The sequence below is a fragment of the Panthera tigris genome, chromosome E3, assembly GCF_018350195.1.
Source record: "Panthera tigris isolate Pti1 chromosome E3, P.tigris_Pti1_mat1.1, whole genome shotgun sequence".
Classification (NCBI taxonomy): domain Eukaryota; kingdom Metazoa; phylum Chordata; class Mammalia; order Carnivora; family Felidae; genus Panthera; species Panthera tigris.
The window spans coordinates 28,588,239-28,602,344 of NC_056675.1; the positions used below are offsets into that span (position 1 = coordinate 28,588,239).

Consider the following 14,106-nt stretch of genomic DNA (forward strand, 5'->3'; position numbering starts at 1 on the left):
GAACACGCCTATCACTGGGAAATATATTGCTGGATGCTCAGCTTCTAACCTAAAGTGAAATGCAAACACCAATAAGGCATTTTTTAACCCATCACACTAACAAACTTGTTTACGCCCAGTGCTTGGGATGATGCAAAGAAAGGGGAATTCTCATTCACCGTCAGTGGCAATGGACTTGCTACATTTTCCTTTCTGGAAAATAACCAGCTGATACCTATTTTAAAAATTTTACAGGGGGTGCCTGGGTGGCTCAGTCGGTCGGGCGTCCGACTTCGGCTCAGGTCATGATCTCGCAGTCTGTGAGTTCGAGCCCCGCGCCGGGCTCTGTGCTGACAGCTCAGAGCCTGGAGCCTGTTTCAGATTCTGTGTCTCCCTCTCTCTCTGACCTTCCCCCATTCATGCTCTGTCTCTGTCTCAAAAATGAATAAATGTTAAAAAAAAAAATTAAAAATTTTACAGAATTCCGACCCATGTACAAGGATGCTTACTGGAGCACTGTTCACAGGAAAGAAAAATGGAAAATCATGCAAGCAGTGGTTACTGATAGGGAAGTGACTGAGTTAATTATAACAAATCTGCAAGTTGGAATATTAAATAATTATGACTATTATATATTATATTAAATATCACTATGTTAGGGGTGCCTGGGTAGCTCAGTCAGTTAAGTGTCTGACTCTTGACTTCGGCTCAGGTCATGATCTGTTTGTGGGTTCAAGTCCCACATCGCGCTCTACACACACAACGTGGAACCTGCCTGAGATTCTCTCCTGCCCACCCCCCGCGCCTCCCCAGCTCCTGCACCTGCACACATTCTCTCAAAAATAATATTTAAAAAATATATTATGTAATACGTAAAGAGTATTATATAAATTCTATGTATTGACATGTATCATGTTAAGTGGAATGAAAAAGCAGAGTGAGGCGTCTGGGTGGTTGAGTAGTACATGTGACTCTTGATCTCAGGGTCGTGAGCTTACGCCCCACGTTGGGCATGGAGCCCACCTGAAAAAATCTTTTAAATAAACAATAAAATAAAAATCCCTATGATGACTGCGTTGTAACAAAAAGTGTCGCTCTTATAATTCATGCAACGGACGAAACCAGAAAGCTTACGTGTAAAAAATTAAATCGAGTTGCATCAGCATGATGGGATTCTCAAACTTTACATGTCGTTCAACTGTTGACATAAATGCACTTTTGAAATGACAGAGAAGGCAAAGAATTTTAAAATTCAACCATATATATTTCTTTAATGGGAGCAAAACCAAGCACTCTCCAGACAGAACTCCTTAGAATGTACGGTTTAATGCAGCTGGACAAAAACCCTCTCCTGTAGGAGGGAAGCAACGTGAACCTGGTCAAGGTCCAGCTTGCTTCCCTGCCTCATCAGGCCGGCAACACGACGGGTGCTTAATAAATGCTGCTGGGTGGTGGGTCCATGAGTGCACAGCGGCCACTAGGCGATCAGAACTATCAAATTTTCAAAGCGCAGGTCCCCTCGTCCCAGCCATTCCTCAGGGAGGAACTTATTCTGCTGAGTCATTTACATCTACTCGCATGCAAAGATGAGTGCCCGGGGAATGCTCCAGGCAGGACTGTTTATCGTGCCAAAATTCTGGAACGAAGACCCACAGAGACAAAGGTGGGGCGGAGGTGAGTACATGGCACAGTCATGTGACGGAAAAATGTATGGCTTGAAAAGAAGTGATATTTCCTTTTTCTTTCCATCTGCAGGGACTTAATGTGGAAAAAAAAATTGACACTGCTATTTATTTTTAATTTTTTTTAACGTTTATTTATTTTAGAGACAGAGCATGAACGGGGGAGGGTCAGAGAGAGGGAGACACAGAATCTGAAACAGGCTCCAGGCTCTAAGCTGTCAGCACAGAGCCCGACGCGGGGCTCGAACCCACGGACCGTGAGATCATGCCCTTAGCCGAAGTCGGACGCTTAACCGACCGAGCCACCCAGGCGCCCCTCCTTTGGCCTTTCAAAACGATTCAGTTAGGTAGTAACTATTCTTGGCTGTTTTACATTTTTGCTGGTAATAAAGCAGATTCTACAGTTCCAATTCTTTTAAAAAAAATTTTTTTTCAACGTTTTTAGTTTATTTTTGAGACAGAGAGAGACAGAGCATGAACGGGGGAGGGTCAGAGAGAGGGAGACACAGAATCTGAAACAGGCTCCAGGCTCTAAGCTGTCAGCACAAAGCCCGACGCGGGGCTCGAACTCACCGACCGTGAGATCATGACCTGAGCCGAAGCCGGCCGCTCAACCGACTGGGCCACCCAGGCGCCCCACTGCTATTTTTTTTTTAATCGTTATTTATTTTGAGAAAGACAGGGAGAGAGAGAATCCCAAGCAGGGTCCTTGTGGTCAACACAGAGCCCCATGCAGGGCTCGCTCTCACGTATGTGAGATCACGCCCTGAGCTGAAATCAGGACTCACATTTAACTGACTGAGCCACCCAGGCGCCCCAATTTTGGCTTTTAAGTGAAGGGAGCAAAATACAGAACACTAGTTAGAATACAAACCCACCTAGGGAGGAACAAAAGATATCCATACTCCCTCACCCTTTCATACATATTTGCATATGCTTGGCATTTTTTCTAGGACTCCCAAGAAACTCTATCATCAGTGGCCACCAAAGAAGGAGGGGGAAGAACTAAACATCTGCTTTCCTGCTGTAGAGACTATTCACATTTTTAAAAATAATAGCACAATCAAAACAGTTACCACCCAAGATCTTCACGCTATCAGCCAGATCAATTGAACATCTAGTTTTAAAAGAGTTTTCCTTGGGGCGCCTAGCTGCCTCAGGTGGAAAAGCATGCAACTCTTGATCTCAGGGTTGTGAGTTCCAGCCCCATGGCGGGTGCAGAAATTACTTAGAAATAAAACTGAAAAAAAAATAAATAAATAAATAAAGGAAAAAGAATAAGAGTTTCTTAGCAATTTAAAGAGAGTCATCTTAACTGGTCAGGAAACGCCTTTGGAAGAGAATCAAGGGCAGCTGGGAGTGGGGAATCCCAACTCGGTCTGACCCTGAAGGGTTTTCAACTGTGCTTCGGAAACAGGAGACTCATAAAAAGAATACACTGAATTTCACTATAAAAACCTGAGACTCGTTCCCACCTAAATGGATCAGAGGCTCATGCCTCTGCAAGTATTGCTGTTTCCTCGCCAAGCTTCCTCTTTGGAATTTTCAGGCCCTAATTATTAGCCCAAGCCATTTTATTGGTGCTTTATGCCTTTTTGCAGAACGCTGCGGCCAAGAGTTTTATGAGATGGGCTCTGTAGTTCTGTGGAGTTAAACTCTGCAATACTCTGACCACTCCAGGCACCCCAGGGTCTTTGCACTTGGGAGTTCTTGTTACCTAATACTTCCTCCCCCTAGTCCTTTCATGGCCAGCTTTGCCGTTCAGATCACAGGTCAAATGTTACCTCCTCTGCAAGGCTGTCCCTGGGTATCCCTCTATCACAGCTCGCACGCCATGCCAGGTCCTCTGGTTTATGTCCTTGTGGCACTTACCACGCCCCAGAATTATTGTGGTCATTCCTAGTGTAAGCTCCGTGAGCATATGCACCTCATCTCCTTTGTTTGTGGCTGCACTTCGAGCGCCCTCCCCACAACAGGGCCGCAGGCACACAGATGTTCAGTTAACAAGACTAAATCGATGAACAGTTGTAGGAGGAACAAGAGATGAAATCCAGGGTTGGGACACCCCGGGGGCTCAGTCGGTTAAGCGTCCAACTTCGGCTCAGGTCATGATCTCACGGTTTCTGGGTTCGAGCCCCAAGTCAGGCTCTGTGCTGACAGCTCAGGGCCTGGAGCCTGCTTTGGATTCTGTGTCTCCCTCGCTCTCTCTACCCCTCCCCCACTCATTCATTTTCTTTCTATCTCAAAAACAAAACACTGAAAGAAAAAAAAAAAAAACAGAAATCAAATCCAGTGTTTTAAAAGACCACTCTCAAGCTCTGCATACCAGGAAAACTTTCATAAATGCTCTGCAAAGAGGAGGGCGTCTCCAATCAAGTAGCCACCTACGAGGCCAATAAAAGGTAAATCAATAAAAGGTAAACAGAGATTCTCAAAGGAAGGGAAAAGCCCCATAAAACCTCAATTACTACCTCCCCAGTCATCTAGACCCATTTTCCAGGACTTGGCAACCTCCCCCAGGACATGAATCCCACAATTAAGCTAAAGGGATACTTAAGTGGAGCCTCAACTTGGTGACTGCCCATCTATCCCGAGGCAGTTTAAAAAGAGGGAGCAAAGCTTCAAAGCCAACCTCGACAGAGAGGTGTTTTCGCCCTGGGACTGCACCATCACACACACTAGGACCAGAAGGGAAAGGATTCCTGTGGAAAAGCAGAGCCCTCAGTGGAAACAGGCAAACGGCACGGAAAAGGCTGCAACCTCCTTCGTCGCGTAATTGGAGGTGAACCTTCTTAACGTCTCATTAAGCTTCTCCAAGGCAACCCCTATAAGCCAATTACATGAGGCGTACAACAGCCTAAAATCTCTGGGGAAAACGCAAGGGCGAGGGCAAGGCTTGCCCCCAATTTATTCTCCAGATTCCTCCACGCCAATGGCTGTGTGACTTCACCACCAAAGGGACATGTGGCAGCGTCTGGAGGGGAAGGTGCTGTCACAACACGGGGAGGTAGACACCAAGGAGACCGCTGGACATCCCGCAGTGCACAGGGGAGCCCTCACAGCAGAGGATTATCTGGCCCCAAATGTCAAAGTGCTCAGGCTGAGAAACTGTGCTGTGCCTCTACCTCCCCAAACCGGCTTCCTCAAAGGGTCCCCGTCAACCCCCAGCCCTCCAGAGCTAAGTACAGGTTCACTACCGCCATCGGGAGACGCTGTCCCAGTTTCCACGCCAGGCTGGGGGAAACACCTGCCTCAGGATGTTCGAGTCCTTGTCATTCTTCCAAATCCTTTTATTAGCACTTTCTCTTTGCAAAATGTTCAGACAAGTTTTGATGGGCTAGAGGTTTACTAACCATTAAGATATGATAATAACAGCTAGACCTTATCCCACCATGAGAATCTAGAGCCAACATACGACACGAGAGGCTGGTTTCAAATGCCTCGGGCATCAATGGCAATGAGTTTATCCGCCCCCCTCCAGCAGACATGACCTTGATAAAGCCAGGGGTGTCTGCACCATTAAATAACCAATCAAATGGACCCCAGGCACCATTAAATAACCAATCAGATGGACCCAAGAGCTTGGGCTTCAAGGCTACCAGTGCCAGGTGAGTTGTCTCAGTGAAGGAAGCAGACAGGGTGAGGAAATACAATGAAAAACAGCCGGGGACGGACGCTGGGCTCAAGGAGGAGGAGGGCTTGCAGCAAACGGGGGCCAGCAGAGGTCTGTTCCAGGGAGGGGAGCCTGCCCTCTCCCCACCGCCCCCAGTGACCACTACCATGTACAAATGCACCCTCCCCCCCTTCCCGTTTATCAGATCTCCTGATTTGTCAGAAGTCAGGAATCCACATTTTTCCGTGAACTCTTTCAATCAGTAAACAGTAGCGATTACAAGTAATCCACAATTAAAATAAGGCCAAAGCAGCACACTGGTGGACTAGATCTGATCCCCTGTTTGAAACCCGTACCTCAGACACTCTTATTTATTTTTAATGTTTACTTTTGCGAGAGAGCGAGTGCATGTGAGCAAATGGGGTAAGAGAAGAGTACGAAAGGGACAGAGGATCCAACGCAGGCTCTGTGCGGACAGCAGAGAGCCCGATACAGGGCTCGAACTCGAGAACCGTTAGATCGTAGCTTGACGCTGAACCGACTGAGCCACCAAGGTGCCCGCTCATATTTAAATGCTGACTGAGCCTACTTATGTTTGAGGCGCTGAGTCCTGGGACAAGAGGGAGGGGCAAGACTCAGTGCTGACCCTTGCAAGGTAGAGTCTATGCCATCATTGGTGGAAGCTAGAGGGCTTGGTCTCCGTGGGTATCCAATCCAGACAGGTGAGTGACTCTTCTGTCCTAAGAGATGTCTGGGAAGACGCTGCAACCCAGCTCAAGAACCATTCCAGTCTTCGTGTCATTTATTCCTTTCACAAATATTTACTGGGCTCCTACTATATCCCAGGCACCATTGTACCGTGGAGATAAACACAGGCCAAAAAAAAAAAAACCCACAAAAAACAAAAACCTGCCCCTGTGGAGTTGACCTGTTTGTGGGAGTTTACAGAAAATAAACAAAGTAAGTAAAATATCTGATGTATTAGATTAGTTCAAGGGGGTGTGGGGACGTGTACAGGACAGAGTGCAGAGAAGGACTGGGGGCACAAGGAAGTGGCAGGGAGTTAGAGAAAAGCTGCCTGAGGTGACATGTGACCAAACATTTGAAGGTAAAGGAACATTCCAGGCAAGGAAACAAGTGCAAAGGCCCTGAGGCAGGCTAGAAACCACTGTGGCAGGAGCAAAACGAGACAGAAAGTAGTAGGTGACGAGGTCAGAGAGGTGATGGGGCCAGCTTCTGCTGACTCCTGTAGGTCTAAACCTTTTCACTTCTACCTGAGGGAGGTGGGGAGCCACTGCAGGGTTTCACGCACAAGAGGGACAAGACCTGACCTGCGTCTTGAACAGGACCCTGCTAGCTGCTGAGGTGAGACTAGACCGTAGGGGGTCAAGGACCGAAGCAGGGAGAGCGGTGAGGGGGGAATGTTCAACTCCTAGAGTGAGCTGAGCAACGGTGGCTCCGGCCAAATGAGGTGGGGGTGGCGGCCGGCTGTGAGAAGCTGGCAGATTTGGAAACATTCTGAAGCAAGCGGCAACAGCGGAGGCGTGGCAAGGGAGGGAAGGCGACGGTCAAGGGTGCTGCGGGTTTGGGGCCTGGGCCTCCGAGGACGGGGCTGACGGTAACTGAGATGGGGAGGGTCCGAAGTCCCGTTTGGGACACGTCAGGTTGGAGATACCCACCCACAAGACATCTCCCGGGGCGGGGCGATACCTACTCCTAAAAGTTGAATCCCCCACCACATTCAAAAGGTGACGCACCTCCAAGAGTATCACAAACAGACCCGGTCCAGCTGGGGGAAGGCCCGGGAACCCCGAATCGGCTCTTGCCCTGCCCTGTCCCCTCAAAGGTTCCTCCTTTCTCCTCCCAGAGCCATTTGCCGTCTTACCTCAGGCCCATCATGCCGCCATTCTGGGCTTTGAATTCCTGCAGGAACGGATGGGGTGAGGGGAGGACCATCCAGGGTCCCTTTCGGCTCTAACAATCCAAAGGAAGGTAGAGGAAGGCAAAGGGATCGGTCTGAAAACCTACAGAAAACTTGGGGCGGGGGGGGGAGGTCAGGGGTGCAATTTGGCTGTTCAAAGACTGTTGTGAACCCAGGAGGAACTATAAGAGATAAATACACTCACTCCAAGGCCAGATGTCACCCCAAGAGAAATTTCTAACGGCTTCTAAAATATTCCCTTTTCTCCCAGCCCTTGGCTGCTTATTCACATCATCAGGGATTTCGTGTGTTCTCCACGGCAAACGGGAGCTCAGGGGCCAAGTATGAGCGGGACTCCATGAACGGCAACACGGACCTGCTACTTCTATCAGCCACTCTCAGCGACAACAAGTGCAGCAGGCACAAACTAACTAGAGAATTCCAGCTGGTGTGGACCGCTGACAATTACTGGACGCTAACTGTATACTCAACAGCAATACCCTATGCAACTGCCAAGGATTTGCTCATTTGATCCTTGGGCCACCGGTCTTTGCTTAGTATTGCGTTGTCCCCCGTTTCCCACACGGGGAAACCGAGGCACGCAGAGAAATCACTCGCCGAAACTGCAGAGCCAGGATTTGAAGCCCGGGGACGCAGGCACTCGCTCTGAGGCACCACAGCGCACTGCTTACTAATTTGTTTCTCCGACTTTTTGACATTTTTCCGATTTTTCTATGCTGGGTCTGCAACATAATAAATATTTTTTAAAAATTAACCCACAAGGAGGGGCAGCTGGGTGGCTCAGTCAGTTGAGTGTCTGACTTCTGCTCAGGTCATGATCTCACAATTCATGGGTTCAAGCCCCATACCGGGCTCTGTGCTGACAGTGCGGAGCCGGGAGCCTGCTTAGGATTCTGTCTCTCCCTCTCTCTCTGCCCCTCCCCGACTTGCACTCTGCAAGTGTGTGTGTGTGTGTGTGTGTGTGTGTGTGTGTGTGTGTGTCTCTCTCTCTCTCTCAAAAAATAAATAAATATTTTTATTTTATTAAATTTTATTAAATTTATAAATATATATTTTTATAAATGTTTTAATAAATTTTTATAAATTTTATAAAAATTTATAAATTTTTATAATATATATAAATATAAATTTATAAACTTATATAAAATTTATTAAATTTTATTAAAAATTTTTTTTAAGTTACCCACAAGGAGAGACTCCTATTCCCAACCACCATACAAACACCAGCCACAAAACAGCCCTTCTTACCAGCACTAATGGGAAAAACAAGCTGGTGCTGGTAAACCCAGCACCTATCTGAGTAAAGAAGCACCTCTTCTCTCCCTCCAGAGCATTTGCCTAAGTGAAGGTGGTTAAGTCCCTGGAACCCACACCGTGGGCCATTTCCACATTCTGGTTCTTCTGGACTTTTCAGTTCACAGGGCAGAGGCAGGCAGTGGCCCAGGAACAAAGCTCTGATAAGAGTCTCACGTGGGCCAGTCCCTTTAATTTCTAAACACAAGGCCTTGGTCACAGAGAAGCCAAGTATAAGGGGTGGGGGGAAGGGGAGGCAGCAGCCCCATCCCTCCGCCCCCTCCCCAGCTGAAGAAAATGAGAATCCACAGGAAGGACAAGCAACTAGAAATATACAACTTCACCTTCAGAAAGAAGGGACTCTAATCGGGGCACAGGCTGAGCCTCCTATACAAATGATCTCATTTACTTTTCAAACAACCCTAAGAATTGGGGCTTTTTTGGATCCTGCCCCCATTTTACAGATGAGGAAACTGAGGCACAGAAAAGTAAAGTGGCTTCCCTCTCCCAGCCTGGAGTGTGCCGCCCTAGAAAACACAGAAAGTAGGGTGCCTGGGTGGCTCCGTGGGTGAAACGTCCGACTTCGGCTCAGGTCATGATCTCACATCTTGTGGGTTCCGGTTCCACATTGGGCTCTGTGCTGACAGCTCAGAGGCTGGAGCCTCTTCCAATTCTGTGTCTCCATCTCTCTCTGCCCCTCCCCTGCTCACTTGCGTGTGCTCTCCCTCTCTCTCAAAAATGAATACACATTAAAAACAAAATTTTTTTTAAACACAGAAACTACCTGCTTTCTGTTACATTTGGTTTCTCTAGCTACCTAGAAGTTCTCACGCTGCAGTGGCCAGCTTTGAAACTCTGCTTCCAAGCTCCAAACCCTCCCTCCCCCACCCAAAACTGGGGCATCCAGGAATCCAGAAGAAGGGACAGAGGAAAGTCTGCAAGGGCAAAGACTCGGAAAAAGGGAGGGTCTGGCAACCAAGGCCATACATTGCCTGCCCCAAGCAAAACAACCATGTGGTAATTTCTGTAGCAAAAAGTCCAAAGAGAAAGAGGAAAAAAAAAAAAAAAAGACACAATTGGTTTTCCTGGATGAACTTCTTAAGCTAAATAAACAGAGTACCCCCAAACACACTTTGCTTTGGAAAACCTCATTAACCATCAACTGCCAGTTGTCACTAATAAAGTCCATCCTGATGCAAAATGTGATTCCCAGTCAACCTATTTTTTTTTTCCCCTGTGTAATCTAAGATAAGAAAATAAACAAGGAAGCACTCCAAAATTCAAAGCAACACTAGACCAGATCTCCCTCTGGATCCTTGCAAAAATAATCTTGCGGCTGTTACACCTGGCAGAAGGAACAGGGATTCCACAGGTTTTCCAAACGGAGTCCTACTTTGCAAATGCTCTGTCCTCCAGTCCCCCAGACCCCGAATGCAAAAGTTATCTGTCAGATTCCCAGCCCTAGAGTCAATCTCTCATCCTATCAGCCTGAAATCTGGGAGATGTACTAAGGTGTATTTGATTGTTCTACCAAACGACACCCCCCCCCCCAAACAAAGCCTTCCTCTGGGGCCCTCAAGGATGACTTTTTCAACACTACAAAGGCAGCAGGCAAGGGAAGGGCCACAAAACAGAACAAGGAGGTATTTTTGGATGCTAATCACCAGCTCCTAAGAGCCAAGGCTGTTTCTCTCTCCTGAATCCAAGACAAAAGAGGGAAAACAAAACTATCCTGTCCAGGTTCGCCTACTGTGTTTCCCAATAATCAAGAGAGTGTGCCACAGACGTGCCCTCCTGGAACAAAGAGGTAAATCGCATTAGAGGGAAGCTAAAGCCCAAGACAGTGGGGATTAAACCACAGAAAGGGAACTCAGGAGCCAGAGCCAGGCCAGCACTGAGCATGCAGAGGAAAACTTGCCAGGGAAAAAGCCACGTGCATCCCCACAGACAGGAGCCTCACATTACAGAGGTGGGACGGCCCTGCACCCCAAACCTGACAGAAGGGCCCGGTGAGGCAGCGGGGGACAGCCCTACCTTCTTTCCTGGCTGTTCCCCAAACTTCCCATATCCTTCCCGTTTCCCCAAACCCCCCTATAGTAATTAAGCAGACAGAAAGTAAAAGATGGCAAAAATACGTAACCACAGGAGCGTAATGTTGATGCAGCACAACCAGGGAAGGGGCAAACATCCCTTCCTCCAGCCCGAGCCTCTTCCCAGCTCAGCCCTTTGGGAATGGGGCGTTCTTGGTGAAAGGGGGGACCCCAATCCACAAAAGACATGGGAGAACTTAAGCCGGGAAACCACCCCCTGTGCCGCCGCCCTCCCCCCCACCCCAATCCCTGGCGTCCCCTCCCGCGGAAGGTTATTTTTAATTGCAGGGGCAACCGCAAAGCAGGAAGCCCTGTCCCCCAAGCTCTGGCCCCTAACGTTTCCCCTAAAGCCCCGGAGCCGGGCACATGCACAGCCCCTGCCCCGTTCCCGGGAGCTGAGCTGCCCAGGTCCCCCCGCCCCTCCGCCCCGCTCCCATCGGCGGCGCCCGCGACGGGCCGGGCGCGGGACCCCCGGGCCGGCTGCGGAGCGGACGAGGCGGCACCGGGCGGCCGCGGGGGGCCGCGGGGGCCGCGGGCCCGGCCCGGCCCGCCCGGCGCTTCCCCTCGCGGGCCGGCCTCCCAGCCGGCGGCCGCCCCCTCCCAGCGGCCCCACGCGGCCCGGGCGGCCGCGGAGCACGTACCCAGAAGGGGTCGGAGCCATCGGCGCTGCAGAAGCCCCGGAGCGCCATGCGGCGGGCGGGCGGGCGGGTGGGCGGACGGGCCCGGCTGCTGGCGGCTGCTGCTGGCGGCGGCGGCGGCGGCAAGAGGGCGGGAGGCGGCGGCGGAGCGGGCCCGGGGCCGCAACGCCGCCTGGTTGGCCGGCGCGTCACGGGGATGCGGCGCCCCGCCCCGCCCCGCCCCTGCGCCCGGCTCGCCTCCAGCCGCGGGGTGCCGGCGGGCTACGCTGCGCCTCTCGGCGCCCACCCCGGCCGGGACCCGGGCGGGGGTGTGTGTCCTCCAGGAGCTGCGGGGACCCCTGCGGCCGGACCTTGCGACCCGTTTTCCAATCCCGCGGTGGCGACGGCGACAGCAACGGTAATAGTATCGCCAGGAGAAAACAGGTACTGAGCCCTCCGCCAGCCAGGACAGTGCCAAACGGCTTAGCTGTATCCTCATTGGATCCTTACTAGGAGCCCAGAGGTTGAATGACTTCTCCAGGGTCGCCGGGTCAGCCCCGCCAGCTGAGTCCAGAGCTGATACAGAGGACAGAGACAGTAGGAGGTGGATACGCTCATTGGTCTACCCTTCACAGATGGAGAAACTGAGGGCCAGAGAGGTGAAGTGACTGGCCCAAGGTCACACAGCTGCCAACGGCACAAGTGGGATCTGAACCCATGACCCATCTGCGCCAGAGGGGTCATGGTGGGAAGACTCCAGTCTCCATCCCAAACCGTTGTCATCCCCCACATAGGTAGAAAGCACCTTGCCATTTTCTCCATCATCTTTAGCAGCACTCAAATAACCAGGTTTTTGATCCTCTTAGAGGTAAACTGAGGCCTGGAGACATATCTTCCTCAACTCAGGTGGGGGTTACATGGGGCAAACCCATGTTAGGTTGAAAATATCCTATGTTGAAAATGCATTTAGGGGGCACCTGGGTGGTTCAGTCCGTTAAGTGGCCAACTTTGGCTCTTGTCATGATGTTCGGTTCATGATCTTGGCTTCATGAGTTTGAGCCCCACATTGGGTTCTCTGCTGTCAGAGCAGAGCCCGCTTTGGATCCTCTGTCTCCCTCTCTCGGCCCTCCCCTGCTTGTACTCTCTCTCTCTTTCTCTCTCTCTCTCTCAAAATTAAATAAACATTAAAAAAAATGCATTTAGTGTATCTAAGGTACAGAATATCACAGCTTAGCCTAGCCCACCTTAAATGTACTAAGAACACATACATTAGCCTACAGCTGGGCAAAATCAGATCTAACACAAAGCCTACTTTGTAATAAAGTGTTGAATATGTCCCGTAATTTGTTGAATATTGTACTGAAACTGAAAAACAGAATGGTTGTTAATCAATTTTAACTGCTCTTGATTATGTGACCAACTGGGAGCTACAGCTTGCTGCATGGTGAGAAAGTATCATAGGGCATATCGCTAGCCTGGGACAAGATCCAAATTCAAAATTCCAAGTCCAGTTTCTACAGAATGCATATAGTTTTCACCCCATCGTGAAATCAAAAAATTGTAAATCAAGCCATCATTTAAGTCTGGAACCACCTGTAGTGATAATTAACAGGCATTCACAGTCATGGGACTTCCTAAAGGCATGTTCTTAGCAATGAACATGAATTAACTTAAATGCTCACAACAACCCCATGAAGTTAGTATTATTATCATGATCCCCATTTTGTGGTTGAGGAAACTGAGCCCCAGAGAGGCAGAGTGATTTGTCAGGGATTACGGAGACAGTAGGGCTACAAACCACTCTTTGAACTCAGGCAGACCGGGAAGGAAGGAATCCGTAACGCTGACCATTTTGCCATACTGCCTCAGCACAGGTAGTTAGTGACAGAGGAGCTGGGACTGGGGCCTGAGTGTCTAAGCTTTCACTGTGACACCAGCAATGCCTTTCCTTCCTTCTCTCCCCCTTAATCCTTTGCCTGATGTATAGTTTCCATCACACACACACACACACACACACCAGCTGCACCAAATAAAACAGGAATGGTGATTGAATGTGAGACATCCCCCCCACCCCCACCCCTGCCAAGGACTTAGGGAGATAGGATTGGTTTCTGTGATTTTTTTATTGGCCGAGGCTCCCCTCAGGGTGAGTTTTTAAGGGATAATTTCTTTCAAGTGATAATGCTCCTTGGCTGGTTGCTTTGAGATTTATACATCTAACGAATACTTATTGAGCATCTATTATACGCCAGGGCTTGCTAGGAACGAGAGAAAGTTGCTGTTCCTATGCAGTTCGCAGTCTTAGGGTTGGGTTTTTTGTTGTTGTTGTTTGATTTTTTTATCTTTAAACCCAACATGGGGCTCGAATTCATGACCCCAAGATCAAGAGTCAGATGCTCTACTCACTGAGTCTCAGAGTGCCCCCAAAGTGTTGGGGGTTTTTTAAAGTATTTTTTATGGTAGGAGGGCAGGTTAATTAAATAATCACATACAGCAAAGGCTATTTACAGCTTTGGTAGAAGCTGGGAAGAAAAAGTGGAAGAGGGCCAACGAGGGCCCCGGCCTGCTGGCAGTGGAAGTCAAGGAAGGCTTCTGGGGGGAAGGAGTTTATGCACCGACATGCAAGCCATGAGTCCGGTCTTGGGCCTGGATTGTGTTCCAGGCTGCAGAAAACAGCTTATGGAAAAGCCATGGAACAGGACAGAGCAGGCCCTCAGTAGAACTAGAAGACGGTCTGGGTGGCAGGAATCCAGAGAGTGAAGCAGATGGGACCCATCTGGGGCAAGACAGATCAGAAGGCTTGCAGGATCTTTTTGGTCAACCGGGGGGGGGGGGGGGGGGGGTTCAGCTTGGCCCTAAGAGCAATGGGGAGCCACTGTTGGTTTCAAGT

At 49.6% G+C, this 14,106-nt stretch overlaps 1 protein-coding gene across 1 annotated transcript in view; it reads right to left on the minus strand.

Annotated features, from left to right (window-relative positions):
- Positions 1-11,299, minus strand: part of ABCC1 (ATP binding cassette subfamily C member 1) — a 139,967-nt gene extending 128,668 nt beyond the window's left edge. Inside the window, exon 1 of the mRNA XM_042971136.1 lies at positions 11,241-11,299. Coding sequence (XP_042827070.1) covers positions 11,241-11,288 — 48 coding nt within the window. The 5' untranslated portion in view covers positions 11,289-11,299. The remainder of the gene's footprint in view (positions 1-11,240) is intronic.
- Between the last annotated feature and the right edge of the window lie 2,807 nt (positions 11,300-14,106).